Raw genomic sequence first — 15804 nt, 5'->3', positions numbered from 1 at the left:
AGAAAAGCTATATAATATCTGGTATTGCAACAATAAAGGGTCTCCATTTCTCAACTATCTTGGAGTCCGTGTCCTCATTCCCTTCACTGGAGGTGCTGCAAAGCTCCCGAGAGCGACGCGGGGAATGCTGGCTGGTGGCCCGTGCAACCCTACTGCAAGCTATTCCACAATTAAAGCGAGCTCCCCCAGCATCAAAGCGTTGGTTGGTTTGGTTTGGTTTGGTTTTCCCTGCAAAATAAAGGATAAAATTGCTGTAGGTGCTGCTGGGGCTTGCAGGGCACAATCAGGGGCGTTGCCTTAAGGTGTCCCTGGGGGAAGCTCAAAGGGGGGACCCTGATGGGGGTCCTTGAGGTGCTGGAGGTGACCAGGGCTGGGAGCAGGCAGGCAGCTTGTGGGCAGCACGAGGGAAAGCCTCCGGCAGCCTTCAGCTGCTCGCATGGGCAGCAGCACCGCTCCACGGCCCCCTCGGGAATCCAGGATTCACACTGAGGGCACGGCCAAGCCCTAAAGCCGTGTGCAATTACAGAAGCTCCTGAAGTGAGAAAGTTCCCGAGGTTTCAACCAAAGCTGCCCACGGCATGAACCCCAGCCCCTCCGAGCTGGATTTAACAGTGCCACAGCCCCCCGGGGAACCCCAGAGTGGGGGTTCCCCGGGCACCGTGGGAGCAAAACCCCTTTATTTTTAGTAGCAAGCCTTTAGTTTAATTTTAATACTTTTTTTTCTTCGAGGAGCAACCCTTTTTGTATTATTCAGGGAGCAAAGCTGACTCCCAGGGAGCATCCGAGGCTGAGCCGGCTGCGAGCCCCGCGACGGGCACCTGGGGGCGCGCCTGCCCCATCCACTGCCACCAAGCCGCGTGTCCCCGCTCCTCGTCCTCCAAAAAAAGGCCATTTGGGAGAATTTGGCCAATTTGGCTCTGTTGTGCTGGAGATCCCCCGGCAGGAGCTCCAAGGTGGTCCCCATATCCCCAAGGGGTCACGTTCCCCAGTGGGGTCCTGCCCCTCTCCGGCACGTCTCCAAAATTTGGGGGCACCTTTTTCAGGGAGTTCATCCCCAAGTGCTGCTGGGGATGAAACTCCTGGAAAAAAAAAAAAATAAATATATATATATATATAAATGGTTGGGGTTTCCGGGTGCAGGAACTGCTGCGGTTGGGGGTCCCCAACCAAACGGGGGGCAGGAAATGTGTTCGGAGAGGTGCTCGGAAAAAGCGGGGACGTGGCTGTGACCACGTTTGCTCATGGGGCTGCTGAGCGTCACGGGGCTCCGCTCTTTGGTGCCTCCCCCCACGGCAAGGAGGGTGCCTCCGGTGGGGTTTTGTCCTTGTGCCACCCCCGGGGGCTGCGTTCAGCCCAGCGTGGGTGTCACACTGTCACTTTTCCTCCCGTGGGGCTTTCCTCGCCCCGTCCCCTCCCAAGCTAGGTGACAGCCAGCCCTTTGCGCCCACTGCCCGAAATCACACCTTGAGCAGCAGGAGGTGCTGAAAACCCCCCTGGGTTTTGGGTTTAGGGGGCAAAACCCTCCCTTGCCCCCACACAGCCCAGGAAGCCTGGCCTGCCTGGAAAATCCCCATCGCTGCCCGTAAGTCCAGAGTGCCCAGTGCTGGGAATGCCATGATTTATCACAGGAAAGGTGTATGGCCAGCTAAATTGCTTCCCTACACCAAACTCACAGCCCACATCCACATGTGGGGATGGGGACCGCATTTCTCATGTGTTTTCCAGGGGTTTTTTGCTTCCTGCAGTAATTTCTCTGTGCGGTCTTCCCCCGAGCAGAGACTGTAACAAATCCATTCATTTCAGTTTTGCTTAGCGGTTGGGAAAGTTTTACCAGCAAAACTCCTGCCCAGAAAACCCCAGCGCTTCAATTTGGGGCTGGAGGAGGTGATTTTCAGCCCACTTTGTTTAGAAAGAGAAAGCTTTCGGCTGCGAAGGGGACGCTCCGGGTGCAGACCCCGCGGGTCACCGTGCACTCCCAGCCGCACGCCCGCACAAGGTGAGCGGTCAGGGGCAGAAATGGGAGGGTTTCTCCCAAATCCTTGCGTCTGCAGGATTTCCTGGGTCTATTGTCCTCTCCAGCAAGCCCTCCATGCAGAGCAGCCTCCAAGGCTGCACGCAAGGTCGGCAGCACAAATAATCCCTGCAGCCTCCGGATGCCGACGCCGCAGCAGGCGCCGGCTCCCTCCGGCAGCCCCATACAGCCCAGGCAAGACAAAACCCTACAACCCTTTTGTTCCAGGCTCACAGCACCCACTCATTGAATTCATGCCCTCCTTTTCCAGCCCGAGAGGAAGCCGGCGGGGAGCCGCAGAGCCCGCGCCGTACCTGGCCTTCCTGCGCACACCCACCCGCATTCAAAGAAGCCTCCCCAAAAATAGCTGCTGGAACAATGGGGCCATTGTCGGGGCGAGGTGCTGAGGTCTTGGTTTTTCTCCTTTCCATGCCTGCCTTTTCCCTCCAGCAGCCCCGAAGGCCGCTGTGACCACGCACGTGTGTTTTCTCAGCAGCCCCGTGGTTTTCAGCTCATTGTACCCATCGGAAACAGCCGGCGGTTGGGGGGGGAAACGGCTAAGAATAAAAACACTCAACGCTATATTCTAAGTAAAAATAACAAACGTGGCTCTCTTTTGTCCCATTAACATGGGGAAGGGACAGGATGGTGGAACCCAGAGAACCCGAGCTGCGTTATCACAGCCCCGCGTCCCCGTTCTCGGCCATCTCCCGCCTTCCTTCTGCCTTCACACTTCTCGTTTTAGCTTCGGCTGAAAACGTCGCCTCTCGGGCTCCTTTCTCCGTCTCTACGTCAAGGCACCACATATGGTGCTGCCGCCAAGTTCGCTGCCAAACCCCACGCTCAGGAAGAAATAGGGCAGGGGAGTCTTTCACGTTCAGCTGCCAAACCCGGCTGGGTCTCAGCAGCTGAATCTCCCCCTGATTTACAACTCAAAGCAGCCAGGGAGGGAGGCACAAGAGGAGCTCCCGCAAACCCAGATAATTCCCAAATGTTTTCCACTGCCACCTGCAGGAAGGGGCTCGGGGCTGAGCACCAAGAGTAGCATGAGGGAACATGGCCAGGCACGGCTCTAAAATAATTCTGTGACCCTTGGAAGCCCCGAAAGAAGAGGGCTGCGGCTCTTTGACCAGGAAAATCAAAATTTCCAAGTCAAAGCGAGGCACTCCCACCCCAGCCGCCAGCTGAAGGCAGCGGCACAGCTCAGCGCCCACGAGCACCCGGTATTTTTATCCTTGCAGCCCCCGCGGGGAGAGCTCAGCGCCCGCTTCCTTCTCGTGCCTGCGATTCCCCCGCGCAAATGCGAAAGCTGGAGAGGAGCGGAGCGTTCACAGGGGGAGCGAACACCCTGCCGGAGGGGAGGGAAGGGCAGCGGCTGGAAAACACAAGGTCTGACCCATAGGAACAGGAAGGGCCGCAAAAAGCAGCGCACGAAATATCAACAGGAAATCTGGAGGGTTCAAAGTGCCTTTGAGAGGATGCTCTCCACATGAACCCCCGGTGGGAAGCGGTGTGGGGACGGGGGGACCCCAGCACTGAGCACCCCTCGGTTCCCAGCAAGAAGCACGGCACCCACACACTTTTTTCCACTCTTTATTTCACTGATCTCATTCTCACTTTGGTCAACAGGTCTGAAAGATTTTTTTGGTAGCTGTTCTTTTTTTTCTTCCTCTTTTCTCTAACTCGAACCCACTTTCTCTATTACAAAATTATAGAAGTATGGTAATGAGTCATCGATAATAAATAGATATTTGTTAGTTCACAAAGTTAAAGTGCTTTGAGAAGAGATGTAAGAAGCTCTATCCTAGACTCGGGGAGGTTTCGTGGAAATGTAGTGCAGTAGGAAGCTCTGGCCTGTTGTCCATAGTCACAAGATGCTCATGGCATCTCTCCCCCTTGCCAAAAAACCCCAGGGCTCGGCTGGGCACAACCTGCCCAGTGCTCTTTCCACCCAGAGCCTCCAAGGGGGCAGGAGGCAGCAGAAGCATTGGACACGATGCCCCTGCCTTGCACAGCCCGAGGCCGGGGGTTTTTAGAAGTCAAGAGGGCTGGGGAAGGCTCGGACAAGGTGCGGGATCGCCCCATGCGCGCGAGCGCAGGGAGAGCATCCCGTTTTTCACAGTTTAGTCTTGCTCGGAGGCCTCAGAGCCCAAGGGAAGGGATCTCCCACCCTCCCCTGGCTCCTCATGCAGCTCCCGGCGGGTGGAAGTGGCTGCAGCCCCCCTGCCTGCCTGCAGCGCCCTGAGATCTGCAGCCTGGCTCCTCTTTCCCTGAGGAAGCCCAGTCCCTGGCGAGGAGGGAGCTCTGGGAGCAGGGCTGCCTGCTGCTTAGCTCAATGCCCTTAGCTGCCTGCGGCAGAGTTGTGCGTTTAAACGTCTTCCCAGGGCCTCCCGGGTTTGGTTGGGGCTCCGCTTCCACCTCTCCTTTCAGGCTCCGGGAAAGCGAGGACCCTTTGGTCTGTCCCTTCCCCACACCCCAAAGCTAGTCATCCTCCAAGCCTTTTCCATGCAAAACGCTAACTCTGTGCCTGCCCTTCCGTGCAGGTTCCCAGCGCGAGCCCCGATGCCCCCCCAGGGCACAGCCACCTGCCAGAGAAAGGACAAAACCCTTCTGGAGCAGGAGGGGACTCGCGAGTGTCATGTCACTGGGAGCAAATCCAGCTGCTTGCCAGCTCGGGCAGGCGTTAGCCACAAAAAACTTGGAGGCATTAGTCCCCACTTGGAGAGAAGCGCAGATCAAACAGTCCGAAAGGCCAAGGGCTGACTCCTCCTCTTCATCACATGCATGTTCCCAAAGAGAGGAGCCATCGTGCCCTGAGGATCGGATCAGTGCATGCACATCTGCATAGTCCCCTGAACAAAGTCCGCGCCCAGTACACGCTCAGGATGTGCTCGGGGGCAGGCTGAAGCCACGCCGTTTACGCTTCTGGCACAGCAAGTGTCCCCCGTGCGACTGGGTGCCCCTTCCCTCCCCGCCCCCATCCCCTGCTCCGTCTGGCCCTGTAGCTGCCTCTTCCTCCCACTCTCTCTTCCATCAAGGCCAAAGATGGAGGGGCTGCTGCCCGCAGCGGCAGGACCCCCCTGGAGACAAAGATTCATGTCCAAGGAGCGCCTACGAGAACGGGACCTCGCCTCGGGGCAGGACGGTAAGTGCAGGAAGAGCAGCAGCAGCAGGGAAGGTGGGAACACGGTCCTGTCCCGTTCAGTGGAAGAGCTCCACCAACAGCACCACTAGGAGCAGCTGCAGCCAGGAGCCAAGCGTCGTGGTGGCCCGGCCCTTCTGCGACATGAAGCGGAGCTGGTTCACCAGGCGCTCCTTCACCAGCGCCTGCTTGAAGCCGTCCTCCTCCGAGACGCAGAGGTAGTGGCCGTAGTGAGCGTGGCTCACGTTCTGGATGAAGTAGAAGCAGTCCATCTGGGGGTGGGTGTTGTTGCAGGTCTTGATGAGGGTGTTGTTGTGGTACCAGTTGTAGGTGGCATAGTGGGACTCGACGGGACAGTTGAGGTAGTAGCGAGAGAAAGGGACGACCGTGATGTTCTGGTAGGTGTCTGCTGGAAGAGATTGGGAAGGATTTGATGAGACTGGCGCCTCTGGGAACCACACAAGTCCGGCGGGAAGAACACGTGGGTCGATGGGGACATGTTACATGGCCATTTAATGATAATAGCAGGGCATGAACCACACCTGGTGAAGTCCACGGGACTCTTCTCCCTGGGCATCAGCAGCCCCAGAGTGTGAGCCCTCCCGCCCAGCTCACAAGACCTCACCCCACCGCAGCGCTAAGCCTTGCCACAGAGGAGAAATGAGGCCAAGCAAGATGGTTTATGGCAGTGTAGATGTTTCCAGATGTGCTAACAGCTCCTTGGACACGAAGGGCTGTTTGTGAGCTTGGTGTGTTTGCATAGCAGCCAGACTGCTTGCTTTATGGTAGGAGGTGAAGAGTTTCATCACGTCTGCTGCTCCGTGCAGTTGCAGGCTGGGTAGGGTCATTTAGGTCATGCCTGTCTCAGCCTCAGCCTAAGGGCCTAAGTTTGGCCACCAGAGGCAGCAATGTGGCATCAAGCTCGTGGGACTGAATCCTGAAGGCCTGACTTACATTGTTTGATTTTTAGCTAACAAACACATCATCCAGCGGTTAGCTCAAAGCTGAGACACGCTCGGTGTCCCGGCTGCGGTGCGGTCATAATGAGCTCACCAGCAGCGGGCTGTAACAGCCCGCCCAACCCGCACAAACATTTGAGAGCCAGTCACCCTGTCTCAGACACACCATGGACAAACCCCTTACATACCTTCCGTAACTTCGCCCTTCTGGCACTTTCCTTGCCACGGGTTCAGGTCCAGGTTCTGATGCACCTCCCTAGCAGACAGGAATAAGCGTTAACAATGCAGTAACGGCAGGGAAGCTGCGCTCTGGGGCTACGGAAGGGATGGCCCTTAAGGGACGTGGTGGGTCAGAAAGTTTAAACACCTAGCTGGGTGGGGAAAAACTCCAGCCCCATGCTCAGGAGGTTGGTGGATGACAAACGTGAGACCCACCAGCTCACCTCACCACCACCGACCAGCGCTTTGAGCAGCACCACAATCAGCAGACCTTAATTTTCATCTCTGAGGACGAGCGTAATGGAGCAGAACCTCTGCTGCGATGGAGCCACGCGCATTTCTAGCGGCAGCAGAAGAGCTGGGTGCTCAGGTTGTAGGAAACCCACTGACTTCTCCTCCCACTGAGCAGGGGTGGTGCGGGAGGGTCGGACCCCTGCAGAGGCCGCACAGAGGTGTGTGCTGGTACTGCGTGGACACGACGGGACCTGCCTCTGATGGGAAGACGGCCCCAAAACCACCCGCAACCCCGGCCAGGAAGGGGAATGGGGCCAGGAAGGGGAAAGGGCCGGGCACTTCTCGAGATAAAGGAGCCGGGTGAATCGGAGAAGCAGCGAGCTGTGGGCGCCACGTACCTGTTCTGATAAACGGACTGGCAGCGCCCGCCGGCCCAGCCGCAGTACGGGTCCCTCGCCAGCAGGCAGCTCTCGCAGTTGTTGCGGTACAGCCCGCACATGGCCATGGGCACCTCCACCACTCGGCTCGCCGAGCCCACGTACAGCATCGCCTGCGGGAGGGAAGCAGAGGGGCTGAGCGTCGCGGCACCCTGCCCCAGCGCCGCCGTACGAGCGTCTAGCACCTCTCGGCGGAAATGTTCCCGCGGCTCCGGGTTGGATCCCACCAGCAGGGCTGGTCGCTCTCCAGGCAGCGCAGTCATACGGAGCTTGCTCTCTGTCGTGGGAGGGCAAGCAGCCATCCTTCCCCCGCCAGCCCGAGGTATAAATAAGTTTGCTCCATCGGTTGTCGCCTCCGGGACGGAGCAGCAGCGCTGTCTGACAGCTCAGCTGCCAGCAGGGCCGGAAAGCGAGAGGGGAACTGCGGGGGCAGCCAAACACCGGGCTGGGATTTGACCCAGGCAGCAAACAGCCTCCCCTCGCCTCCAGAAGAGGTGGTGTCTGAACAGCTCCTCTGCCCACGGGTCTGAACAGTCATCCAGCCCTGGGGACGTCAGCCTGGCTGCTAGGATCCCCCCACAAACCCAGCCAGGGGCTACTTCCAGGTCTCGGGGCTGGCATCAACCTGTCTGTCCCTGCCTCCACCGCTGCGTTTAGCACTGGAGCCTGGCCAGGCAGAGACCCACCCTCTCGTGGTCCAGAATCATGGACTGGATGGGCTCCTTCCTTGGGAAGACCTGGATCTCCATGATGTTCTGCACCCCTTCCGGCAGCTCCACCACCTTGTGGATGGATCCCTTGTCTGCAAAGAAAGACGGGAGAACCCCGGTGAAGCAGGCTGAGCAGAAAGGCGAGGCGGGGGGACGGCAGCCACAGGTGGGGAAAGCGGGCAGAGAACCGGCTCTGGGACCTCAGCCCTCGTCGTGGCAGACAACGCCCGTTCTGCAGAGCCAGCCGAGGCTGTATTCCTGAAGCCGGCCCCCCAGAGGAGCCTGGAACCTTTCTCTGAAGGGGCTTTCTTCTGCTACTGGGAAATCATCCTGCAAACAGTAGTGTTTCCCATGGCAGAGCCTTGCCATCCTCCCAGCCGAAAGCCACGAGGAACCAATTTCCTGTCGCCCTCTGGGGCTTGGCCGTGCTGGCTGTGTTCAGCCGCACTCTAATGGCCTCAGAGCAAGGAAAAACAACTGCTCCCTAACTTATCTCTGATCTGATCACTGGCCTGCTCTGGCTCACCACTTGCCTGAGGCTGAAACCTGGACTTCTGCCTTTCTGGATTTTAAGTAAAGCAACTTCTCTCCCCGGTTAAATGACTTCAGAAACTGGTGATTTAAGAAAGTCGGCCAGTTTGGTAGAGGTACGGGAAGACTGACGCTGGCAGAACAGGGCTCGGGAATCCTCGCCATTTACCCTCTTTTAGTTGTTGCCTGGTTTTCTCTTCCCAAACAGCTGACCCCTTCCCCACCACCAACCAGGAGGTGAAAGAGGTGACCCCAGGAGGGGCCAGGCAGGGATTAGGACGCCCCCTCGCCCCAGCTGCTGGCCCTTGCCTTCGCACCCACCCCAGCGTGGGTGGGAAGCTGCCTGCCAAGCCCTGCAGCATGGAACAAGCTCCCTTGTAGGGATCTGGAAGGCATTAGATGCACTTAGCTAACGCTTGTAGCATGATAACAATATGAGCATGGGTGGGCCCTAACCCAACCCAGGCCACCTACGGAGACTTGTCTGCATTTTTCAGTCACGGACTGGGAAACAAAAGCTCGAGAAAGTCCTCTCAGAAACGCCAAGGAACACAATGCCAATGCAGAAAAGGGACGAGCAAAGCTCTAGGGTGCCAGCCTGGGCAGCAAGACGGGCAAGAGAGGGGAGCACTGCGCTAGGGACCTTTCAAACACCTTTTTACACCACTTAAGAAGCCAGGCAGCCCTGACTGAGCTCTCCAGCTTTGCACAGAGGACAGAGCTTTTGCTCTGCCATCCTGTTTGCCTGCAGCGGAACCTCGGGCTTGGCCCAGCACCGTGGGGACCCCGGCGGCTGTGATCAGCTGGCCGTGCCTCCAGCCAGAGCCACAGGAACTCTGCGCTGCTGCACTAGAGCGAGCAGGGACAGGAGGTGACAGCACGGGTCCCTTTGTCAAAGGATCTCTGCTTGGCAGCATAAAACTGTAAAACTGCACCTGGGGAGGGCCTTGCTACTCCTCATCTGCCCTGAAAACACTCAGCCTGAGACCTATATACCACCCAACAGGGTAAATCCCAGGTGTTGGAATTCTGCTTTCAAGCTCCCTTGGCTCCCTGCCCCAAGGGGAAAGCAGCCAGGGGATCCCAAACGTTCCCAGTACCTGTTGCCAGATAGAGCACCGTGTATTGGTGTCCTTCCCTCACAGAGACCTTGTGCACCCCGATCTTCTGGTAGCGGTGCTTGTTGTGGAACAGGGGGCTCCTGGTGGGGGCGAGGGGCTCCACCCGGTCCTCCACCTCCGGGTGGCTGTCGGCTATCTTGAAGGTCTCGCTGGGGGTGTGCTGTCCAGAGGAAACGCACTGCGCCAGGAGGGAACACAAGGCACCGTCAGAGGCAGGCAGATCCCCGGGGATGGCACTGGGGGACAGAAGGGCAAGGACAGGGCACAGGGCCTCCCACCCCAGCACAGAGCCCGCTGCCTGCCCTGTCTGCTGCACAGGATCACAAAGCAGGTGGCAAAACACAGGGCAAACACCTTAGCCACAAACCTGGCGGTCCCATAGCCCTTCCCCTGCTGCAAAAGCTGCAGCTTGTGAGATTCAGATCCTGCCATCCCCCAGCAGCCTGGAGCAGCCTCTCCCCATGCTGCTATTTCCTGCCAGGTCAGCTGTGTATCAAAAAATTAAGGGCTGGGCTAGATCGGGGTGGACAAATGCCTTGTGTTGGCGAACACAATGCAGGACATTGTCCTCCAGCGTCACGCAGAAGCACTCAGACCTGTTTGCCACGGCACATAAGAGCCTCTCTCCCTTTTCTTTCTACAAAGGTGTTGGACCCTATCCAGCCTCCTCATGTTTCCAGCAACAAAGCTCAGATCCTTCCCACATTGCCTACAAACCCGTCCAAACCTGGCGCCCGCCTGGCTGGGACCCTCACCTGCCCCAGCTACTCTGGCAGCAGCAGTGGCAGAGCAGGGAGCAGCTCTCCTCGTTATGTGGGCATCTTTCATCCCCCACTCACCTGCCCAGGCTTGATCTCTGGGTTGGGACCGTTGTAGCCTTTGAGTTTGGAGGTCCGAAACACGTCATCAATGTCCCCGAAGGAGTAGACACAAACAGCAGAGCTTCCCCTGGGGGCAACAAGGCAGAGAGGGTCAGGGAGGCACTGGCCATCACCTGGGGCATGGCTGCACGTGTCAAAACTCTGCTGCCCCGTGTCCATTCTGGCAATTTTCCAGCCACGTGCCTGCCAGAGAGAACACAGGGCTGAAAGCAAGGACTTCCAGCATCCCCCCATCCTGCAAAGACCCTCACCAGGTGTTTGTGAAGAGCCCGTAGACTTTGGAGTCCCTCCAGTTACTCGCCGGGACAAAGAAGACATCCTGCAGCCAGTTGAAGTTGCCCTTGGTGGCGGGGTCGACACAAACCAAGCTGGCCTTCAGGAAGGTGGTCCACTTGGAAGCAGAGAGCGAACTGGTTCCCCCTTTATCCTCCTGTGGGGGAGAAAAAGCAGGGAGTCAGGGACTGGCAGAGAACAACACAAAGCCCTCTCCGTCCAGCATCTTGGGTGGGTAACTGGGGGATGCTCCAGAGATGTATTTGACACTGGGCACTGCAACGCTTGTGTACCTCTCTAACATCCCGGCGAGACGGGGCAGGGTTTTGTCTCCCCTACAGGCACGATGGGAGGCCAAAGGACATAGGTGCAGGGAGCCAGTGGGGCCAACTCACACGCTGGTAACACGAGCTGGCAGGGTCATTTACCACCCCTGTGACACTCTTGCCTCCCCGCCATACGCTGCTCCCATGGTACCTTACACAGCTGGGCCACTCGGGAGATGTTCCTGGGTGCCTCGAGACTCTTGTCTGGGTTGTCTTCACGGAAGAAGTAGTAAATCTTGTCCTGGTGACTCTCATCGTGCTTTAATGTGGTGGCTTTGACAAACTGAGGGTCTGAAAAGGGAAGCGAGCCGTCAGAAAACCTTGGCCTGAGCACGCACACTAAAGGAACGCAAACTCATCTGAAAGCCTCCGATGGGTAAAGGACATGCCCAGTCCCTTTTTCTCTACACGACCGGTCACAGCACATGAAGGACCATGCACCACCTTCCCACCACGTCGTGCACCACCTTCCCAGCGGGTTCTCCTTCCTCTCCCTCCCCCATGCACCCATTTCCTTGAAGGCCAAGCCCCCAGAGCCCAGTGAAGCCTCGGCTGCTTAGCAGCAAAGGAAACCCATTCTCCCTTTTGCACGGCAGAGCTAGAAGCACGCAGGAAGACTCCCTCGCTGGAGAGAGCTGCCCCGTTGTTTGTGTTTGGCGTGGAAAACCCAGTGATGCTTTCCCTATTAATACACTGCTGCCACAAAGGGCATCCCCAGCAGCAGCAGGGTCCCTCCAGGCATCGTTAGTCAGAAGCCCCATGGCAGGGGAACTCTGTCACCGCGGGATCAGCCCCGTGGCTCTGGGTCCAGCGGGTTTGTTTGCTGCTGCCTGGGTTGCCCTGCCAATGCTCTGCATGCCCAAATCCTGTTTTGCCCCAGGTTGTTTGGGTTTGATTTCTGTCTGGCCAGGGGTTCAACAATCTCCCATTCCCCAGGGATGCTTGGGGGAAGCAGCAAGGCCGTGGAAATGGAGGAGGGTCCCTTCCCTCCGTTCCCACCCGCCCCACGTGCAGACCAACAGGCTCCTGCCGCGCGGTCATGCCCGGCTGGGGATTCGGAAAGAGTCACTGCCCCGAGTGGAAGCTGTTCTTCCTCTTTCCATCAGCAGCTGATGGGCACCTTTACACAACCAGCCTCTGCCACGGGACTCGCCACCCATTTCTCTCCATTTCCCCATCTCCTCGCCCCGAGCAAGAGGAACTTGTGTGCCAGCTGGTTTGGCTCAGAAGCAAGGAGGTGAAGTTCCCCCAGCTGGCAGCAACAGAGCTGGGGGGAGCCACTGGTCTCCTCCTCACCAGAAAGGACCAGATCAGCCCAAATTAGCTGCTGGGAAGGGCAAAGCAGTGGATCCCACGCTCCTGTACTCACTCTGCATCACCGTGTCACTTGTGTAGAGCTCTCCACCCCCCCTCACTCGCCGGAAACGGGGTATCTTGCCGTTCTGCTGGCTCTTCTTGATGGTGGAGTAGATGTCAGGATCTGTGGGAGAAGAAGGCTCGTTTGCAGCAGGCTGTTTTCCAGCGGGGGCAGGAGAGTTTGGGAAAGGAAAGCAAAGAGCCAAGAAGCGCGTGGGCACGCAGACAGGCTGAGGGGGCTGACAGAAATGGTGGGTACAGGTCAGGAAACCCAGTCCTCACTGCCTGGGGCTGAGCAGGACTCCCAGGGAACACTCTGGAGCCTCTTACAGAGCAGCAGGGATAAATTCTTGCTCTGCCTCTGAAAGGGAGCCCCTTCTCCCTCTCTACCATGTCCACAGCAGTGGAGTTACTGCAGGACCCTCCCTCCCCACCCTTCCCATTGCACTCTGCCCTCCTGCACAGCCTCAGCCCCCTCCCCAGTAAAGGAATAAACAACCTCGTGCCATGCTCTGTCCTAGAAGGACGAGCATCTCGATGAGGCAAAAGCAAGACTGCCAGCTAAAGCAGGGGGACACAGCCCTCGGGGCAGCCTCAGGGTTCCCAGGTGCCCCTTTTCGCTATGGAGAGCCCACCCTAATTGCATGGCTGCCCAAACTGCTGCCCAAAACACGCGAGCAGTCAGACTTACAGTCAACGACGACAAGGGAATTCGCGTCAGGGGTGAAAGGAGCAAGACCTCTGCCGTCCTGCGGAGAGCTCTTCTGCCTCTGCGTCTGGGGAAGGACAGAAAGGGCCTTAGATAAGGTGAGATAAGGTAAGATAAGAAGAAAAATCAGTTCAAGACCGGGCAGGAGAGCCAGGTGCCTGCATTCTCCCCCAGCCAAGCGAGCTGGGGTAACCTCTGGCTCTGCTCATGCCGTCATGAGAAGCTCCTCAAGGGAGTTTAAGCTACATGGGCATCAAGGACTCCTGAGCTCTTGTTTTGCCTTTGGGCCCGCTCCCAAACTGTGCTGCATCCCCCAGAGCCGCTGCTGTCCGGTGGAAAAGACAGCAGGAGGAGCGGGGCAGCTCAGCTCCAGTCCCCCCATCAGTGAGCCCCGTGCTGAGGGAACTCCAGCGTACCAAGTTCCAGCAGGTGGGAGCGCAGGCGCCGGTCCCGCAAACCAACATCCCATCTCCGTGCTTCGCCACTAAGGTGATGAAATTTTTATTGTCCTCCTGCAGGAGAAAGAAAAGGCCCCTGATCAGCTGCTGATGGCAAAGCACAGCCCTGCAGCTCCGAGCCTGCAGCACTACCAAGCACCCTGCTATATGGCTTCCTATTTTTTCCATAGGTGTTAAACCCAGAGGAGGATACCGCTATCATCCCACCCGACCTCCACTGGAGGTCTTCACCCAGAGGAAGCAGGTGAGGAGCTTACGGAGTCCCTTCCCCAGCAGCCCAAGCCCTCCAAGCCTCACACACTGCTCCCCCGCAGGTAGGACCTACCGGACTCCCAGGTTTCAAGCACTGCCCTCCACTTTCCACGGGGAAGTCTACCTGGAATAAAAGAGAAAGAAAGAAGCTTTAATTGCTTCCCTCTCCAAGACAGCTAACAGGGGCTGCGTCTCGCATGCTAGTTGCTCTTTTAGCACGAAGCAAAGCGAGCATGTCAGTGAGAAGGCCATCAAACCCTGCAGCTCGGGGTGTGCAAGGGTTGGGACACACGAACCCCCGCTGTTCTGGGCACAAGAAGGGAAGCTTCTGGGCACAAACTGCAGCGATTGGGTTGTTTGAGAAGGAAAAGAATGGGTCATGTGAAAGCTTACTGCCCCTGGGGCTTTCCTGCTGTTTTAACTTGGTGCCCAGCTGATCCAGAACTTGCTGCTTTTGAGAAAAAGCAGCCTGGGCAGTGACAGTGGAAGAGGAGGGGAACCCAGCTCCTCCCCAGTGCCACGAGTCTGAGCATCCCTTTCCATGCTAAAGAAAGGGTGCCCCACCTGAGAAATCCTAGCAGCAAAGACCTTAGGAGGACCACAGCCTGCGAAGAACCCACCCAGGATTAGCACAGGACGCTTCCCCTCTGCTGCAGGCACCGAACACACCGACGGCGTGGGCAGATGGGGCAGGCCGGACGCAGACCGGACCCTGCCAGTCCTGATTTTGCTGCCTGCAAAGGCACCGAGCAGGGTCACGGCACCTGGGCTGCGAGACGGATGCCGAACGCTTCGTGACGGAGCTCTGGGGTCAGACGTGCAGGCAGAGCACCCTTACCGTGTAGTTCTCGCAGGTCGCGAAGTCGTGGTAGTAAAGCCTCCCCTCCCCCCCGACGTAGATGGCCGAGGTGTTTTCCTTGTGGTAAAAGACGGGGTACTTCTCGCTCCTCGGAAAGGCGTACTCCCTCGCGCCTAGGAGCAGCAGAGAGGAGATACTCGTCAGTGCAGGCGCAGCCCGCTGCAGAGAGCAGCCGCAGCCAGCTCAGGCTGATGGGCTCCCTTCCCGCGTCCTTGGGGCGAGCGAGGAGAAAAACAAGGACACGGGGCTCTGCGGGACGGCTGGGCCAGCGCCAGGCAGCTCTCGGGCTCGGAGCTGTGCCCTCATCCTGCCGGCCCCAAGGATAGCAGAGCTCCGCAACGGCGAGGCTCTGCCTGGGCCCTGCAGGGCTGCTGATGGAGGGGGAGGAAGGGAAACTTTGATGCGGGAGGCTCTTGGAAGAGGCGAGCGGGAGCTGCGAGTGCCTCATCGCCGACCCCGCGGCAGCCAGGTGAGCGCGGCCTCCCCGCCTGCTCCGACTGCCTCCCGCCTCCCAGCCCCGAGCTGAAAGCGGTGCTGCGTGCAGGGGAACCTCAGCCTCGGCCCGGGGGGAGGCTGCAGGAGGCAGCTGCTTTGGATGCAGCGTGAGGTCTGTCTGAGCCTGCCCCGGCTCCTCCAGCTGCTGAAAAGCGAGCACCACGTCCAGGTGACGGGTTAGGGGTGGAGGAGGCTCGCCAGGAGCAGAGAGGCTCCTTCTGGGCTGAGCAATGCCCAGGGCAGGAGATCTGCACCGCAGCATCACGCCTCTCCTCGCCAGCCTCCACCTGCACTGCCAGCCTCCTCCCCTGGAGGCTGAGGTGGGACGGACGGGGTTTGGAGCCACCAGCCCCCGGGGGCCAAAGCCCCGATGCCGCAGGGGAAGGAAGCAGGTGAGCAGCTGCAACGAGCAGGGCTGCACGCCCCGGAGGTGAGCTGCAAGAGCCAGGCCCCCGTGTCACAACCGGTTGCTGCAAACGGGAAGCGTCCCGAGCCCAGCGGGGAGGAAGGGCTGCTCGCCCTCCCCAGCTCTCCTTCCTCTTTCACCTTCTAGCGTTTCCAGCTCCCGTTCCCCGCATCGTCCTCCTCTCCCCTCTGCATCGCCAGCTCAGGTGTGGCAGGCTGCAGCGGCGCAGGGTCAGCCAGCACAGCCTCCAGCATCCTCCCCCGGGCTCTTTGCTCTCTCCCGGTTGGAGGCAGAGGTTCTGCAGCCCCTCCGGGATGGTGCTGCCACATCTGAAGCTTGCGGCAGCCGGGCAGGGCTCAGCACCACGGCAGCACGCGCTGCAAGCTGGAGGCTGCCCTGTCCCTAGCTGTAGTTTGCAGCAGTCA

The 15804-nt window shown here is 58.7% G+C and overlaps 1 protein-coding gene across 3 annotated transcripts in view; it reads right to left on the bottom strand.

Annotated features, from left to right (window-relative positions):
• Nucleotides 1-3569: 3569 nt before the first annotated feature.
• The window catches only part of SEMA7A (semaphorin 7A (JohnMiltonHagen blood group)), a 32519-nt gene continuing 20284 nt past the window's right edge, over nt 3570-15804 (bottom strand). Inside the window, exons 5-17 of one of the 3 annotated variants that reach the window (XM_083850609.1) lie at nt 14458-14591; nt 13693-13743; nt 13326-13421; nt 12892-12976; nt 12214-12324; nt 10996-11135; nt 10497-10675; nt 10204-10312; nt 9344-9542; nt 7689-7804; nt 6964-7115; nt 6301-6368; nt 3570-5562 (exon numbers count right to left, since the gene is read on the bottom strand). In XM_083850609.1, the coding sequence (XP_083706735.1) occupies nt 5213-5562; nt 6301-6368; nt 6964-7115; nt 7689-7804; nt 9344-9542; nt 10204-10312; nt 10497-10675; nt 10996-11135; nt 12214-12324; nt 12892-12976; nt 13326-13421; nt 13693-13743; nt 14458-14591 (1790 nt within the window). In that variant the 3' untranslated portion in view covers nt 3570-5212. The remainder of the gene's footprint in view (nt 5563-6300; nt 6369-6963; nt 7116-7688; nt 7805-9343; nt 9543-10203; nt 10313-10496; nt 10676-10995; nt 11136-12213; nt 12325-12891; nt 12977-13325; nt 13422-13692; nt 13744-14457; nt 14592-15804) is intronic. The other 2 variants (XM_083850607.1, XM_083850608.1) reach the window with 2 other exon arrangements.

This window comes from Anser anser (assembly GCF_964211835.1).
Source record: "Anser anser genome assembly, chromosome: 10".
In the NCBI taxonomy this organism is placed as follows: Eukaryota; Metazoa; Chordata; class Aves; order Anseriformes; family Anatidae; genus Anser; species Anser anser.
The sequence above is the reverse complement of the archived record's forward strand: the minus strand, read 5'-3'. Positions and strand labels throughout refer to the sequence as shown.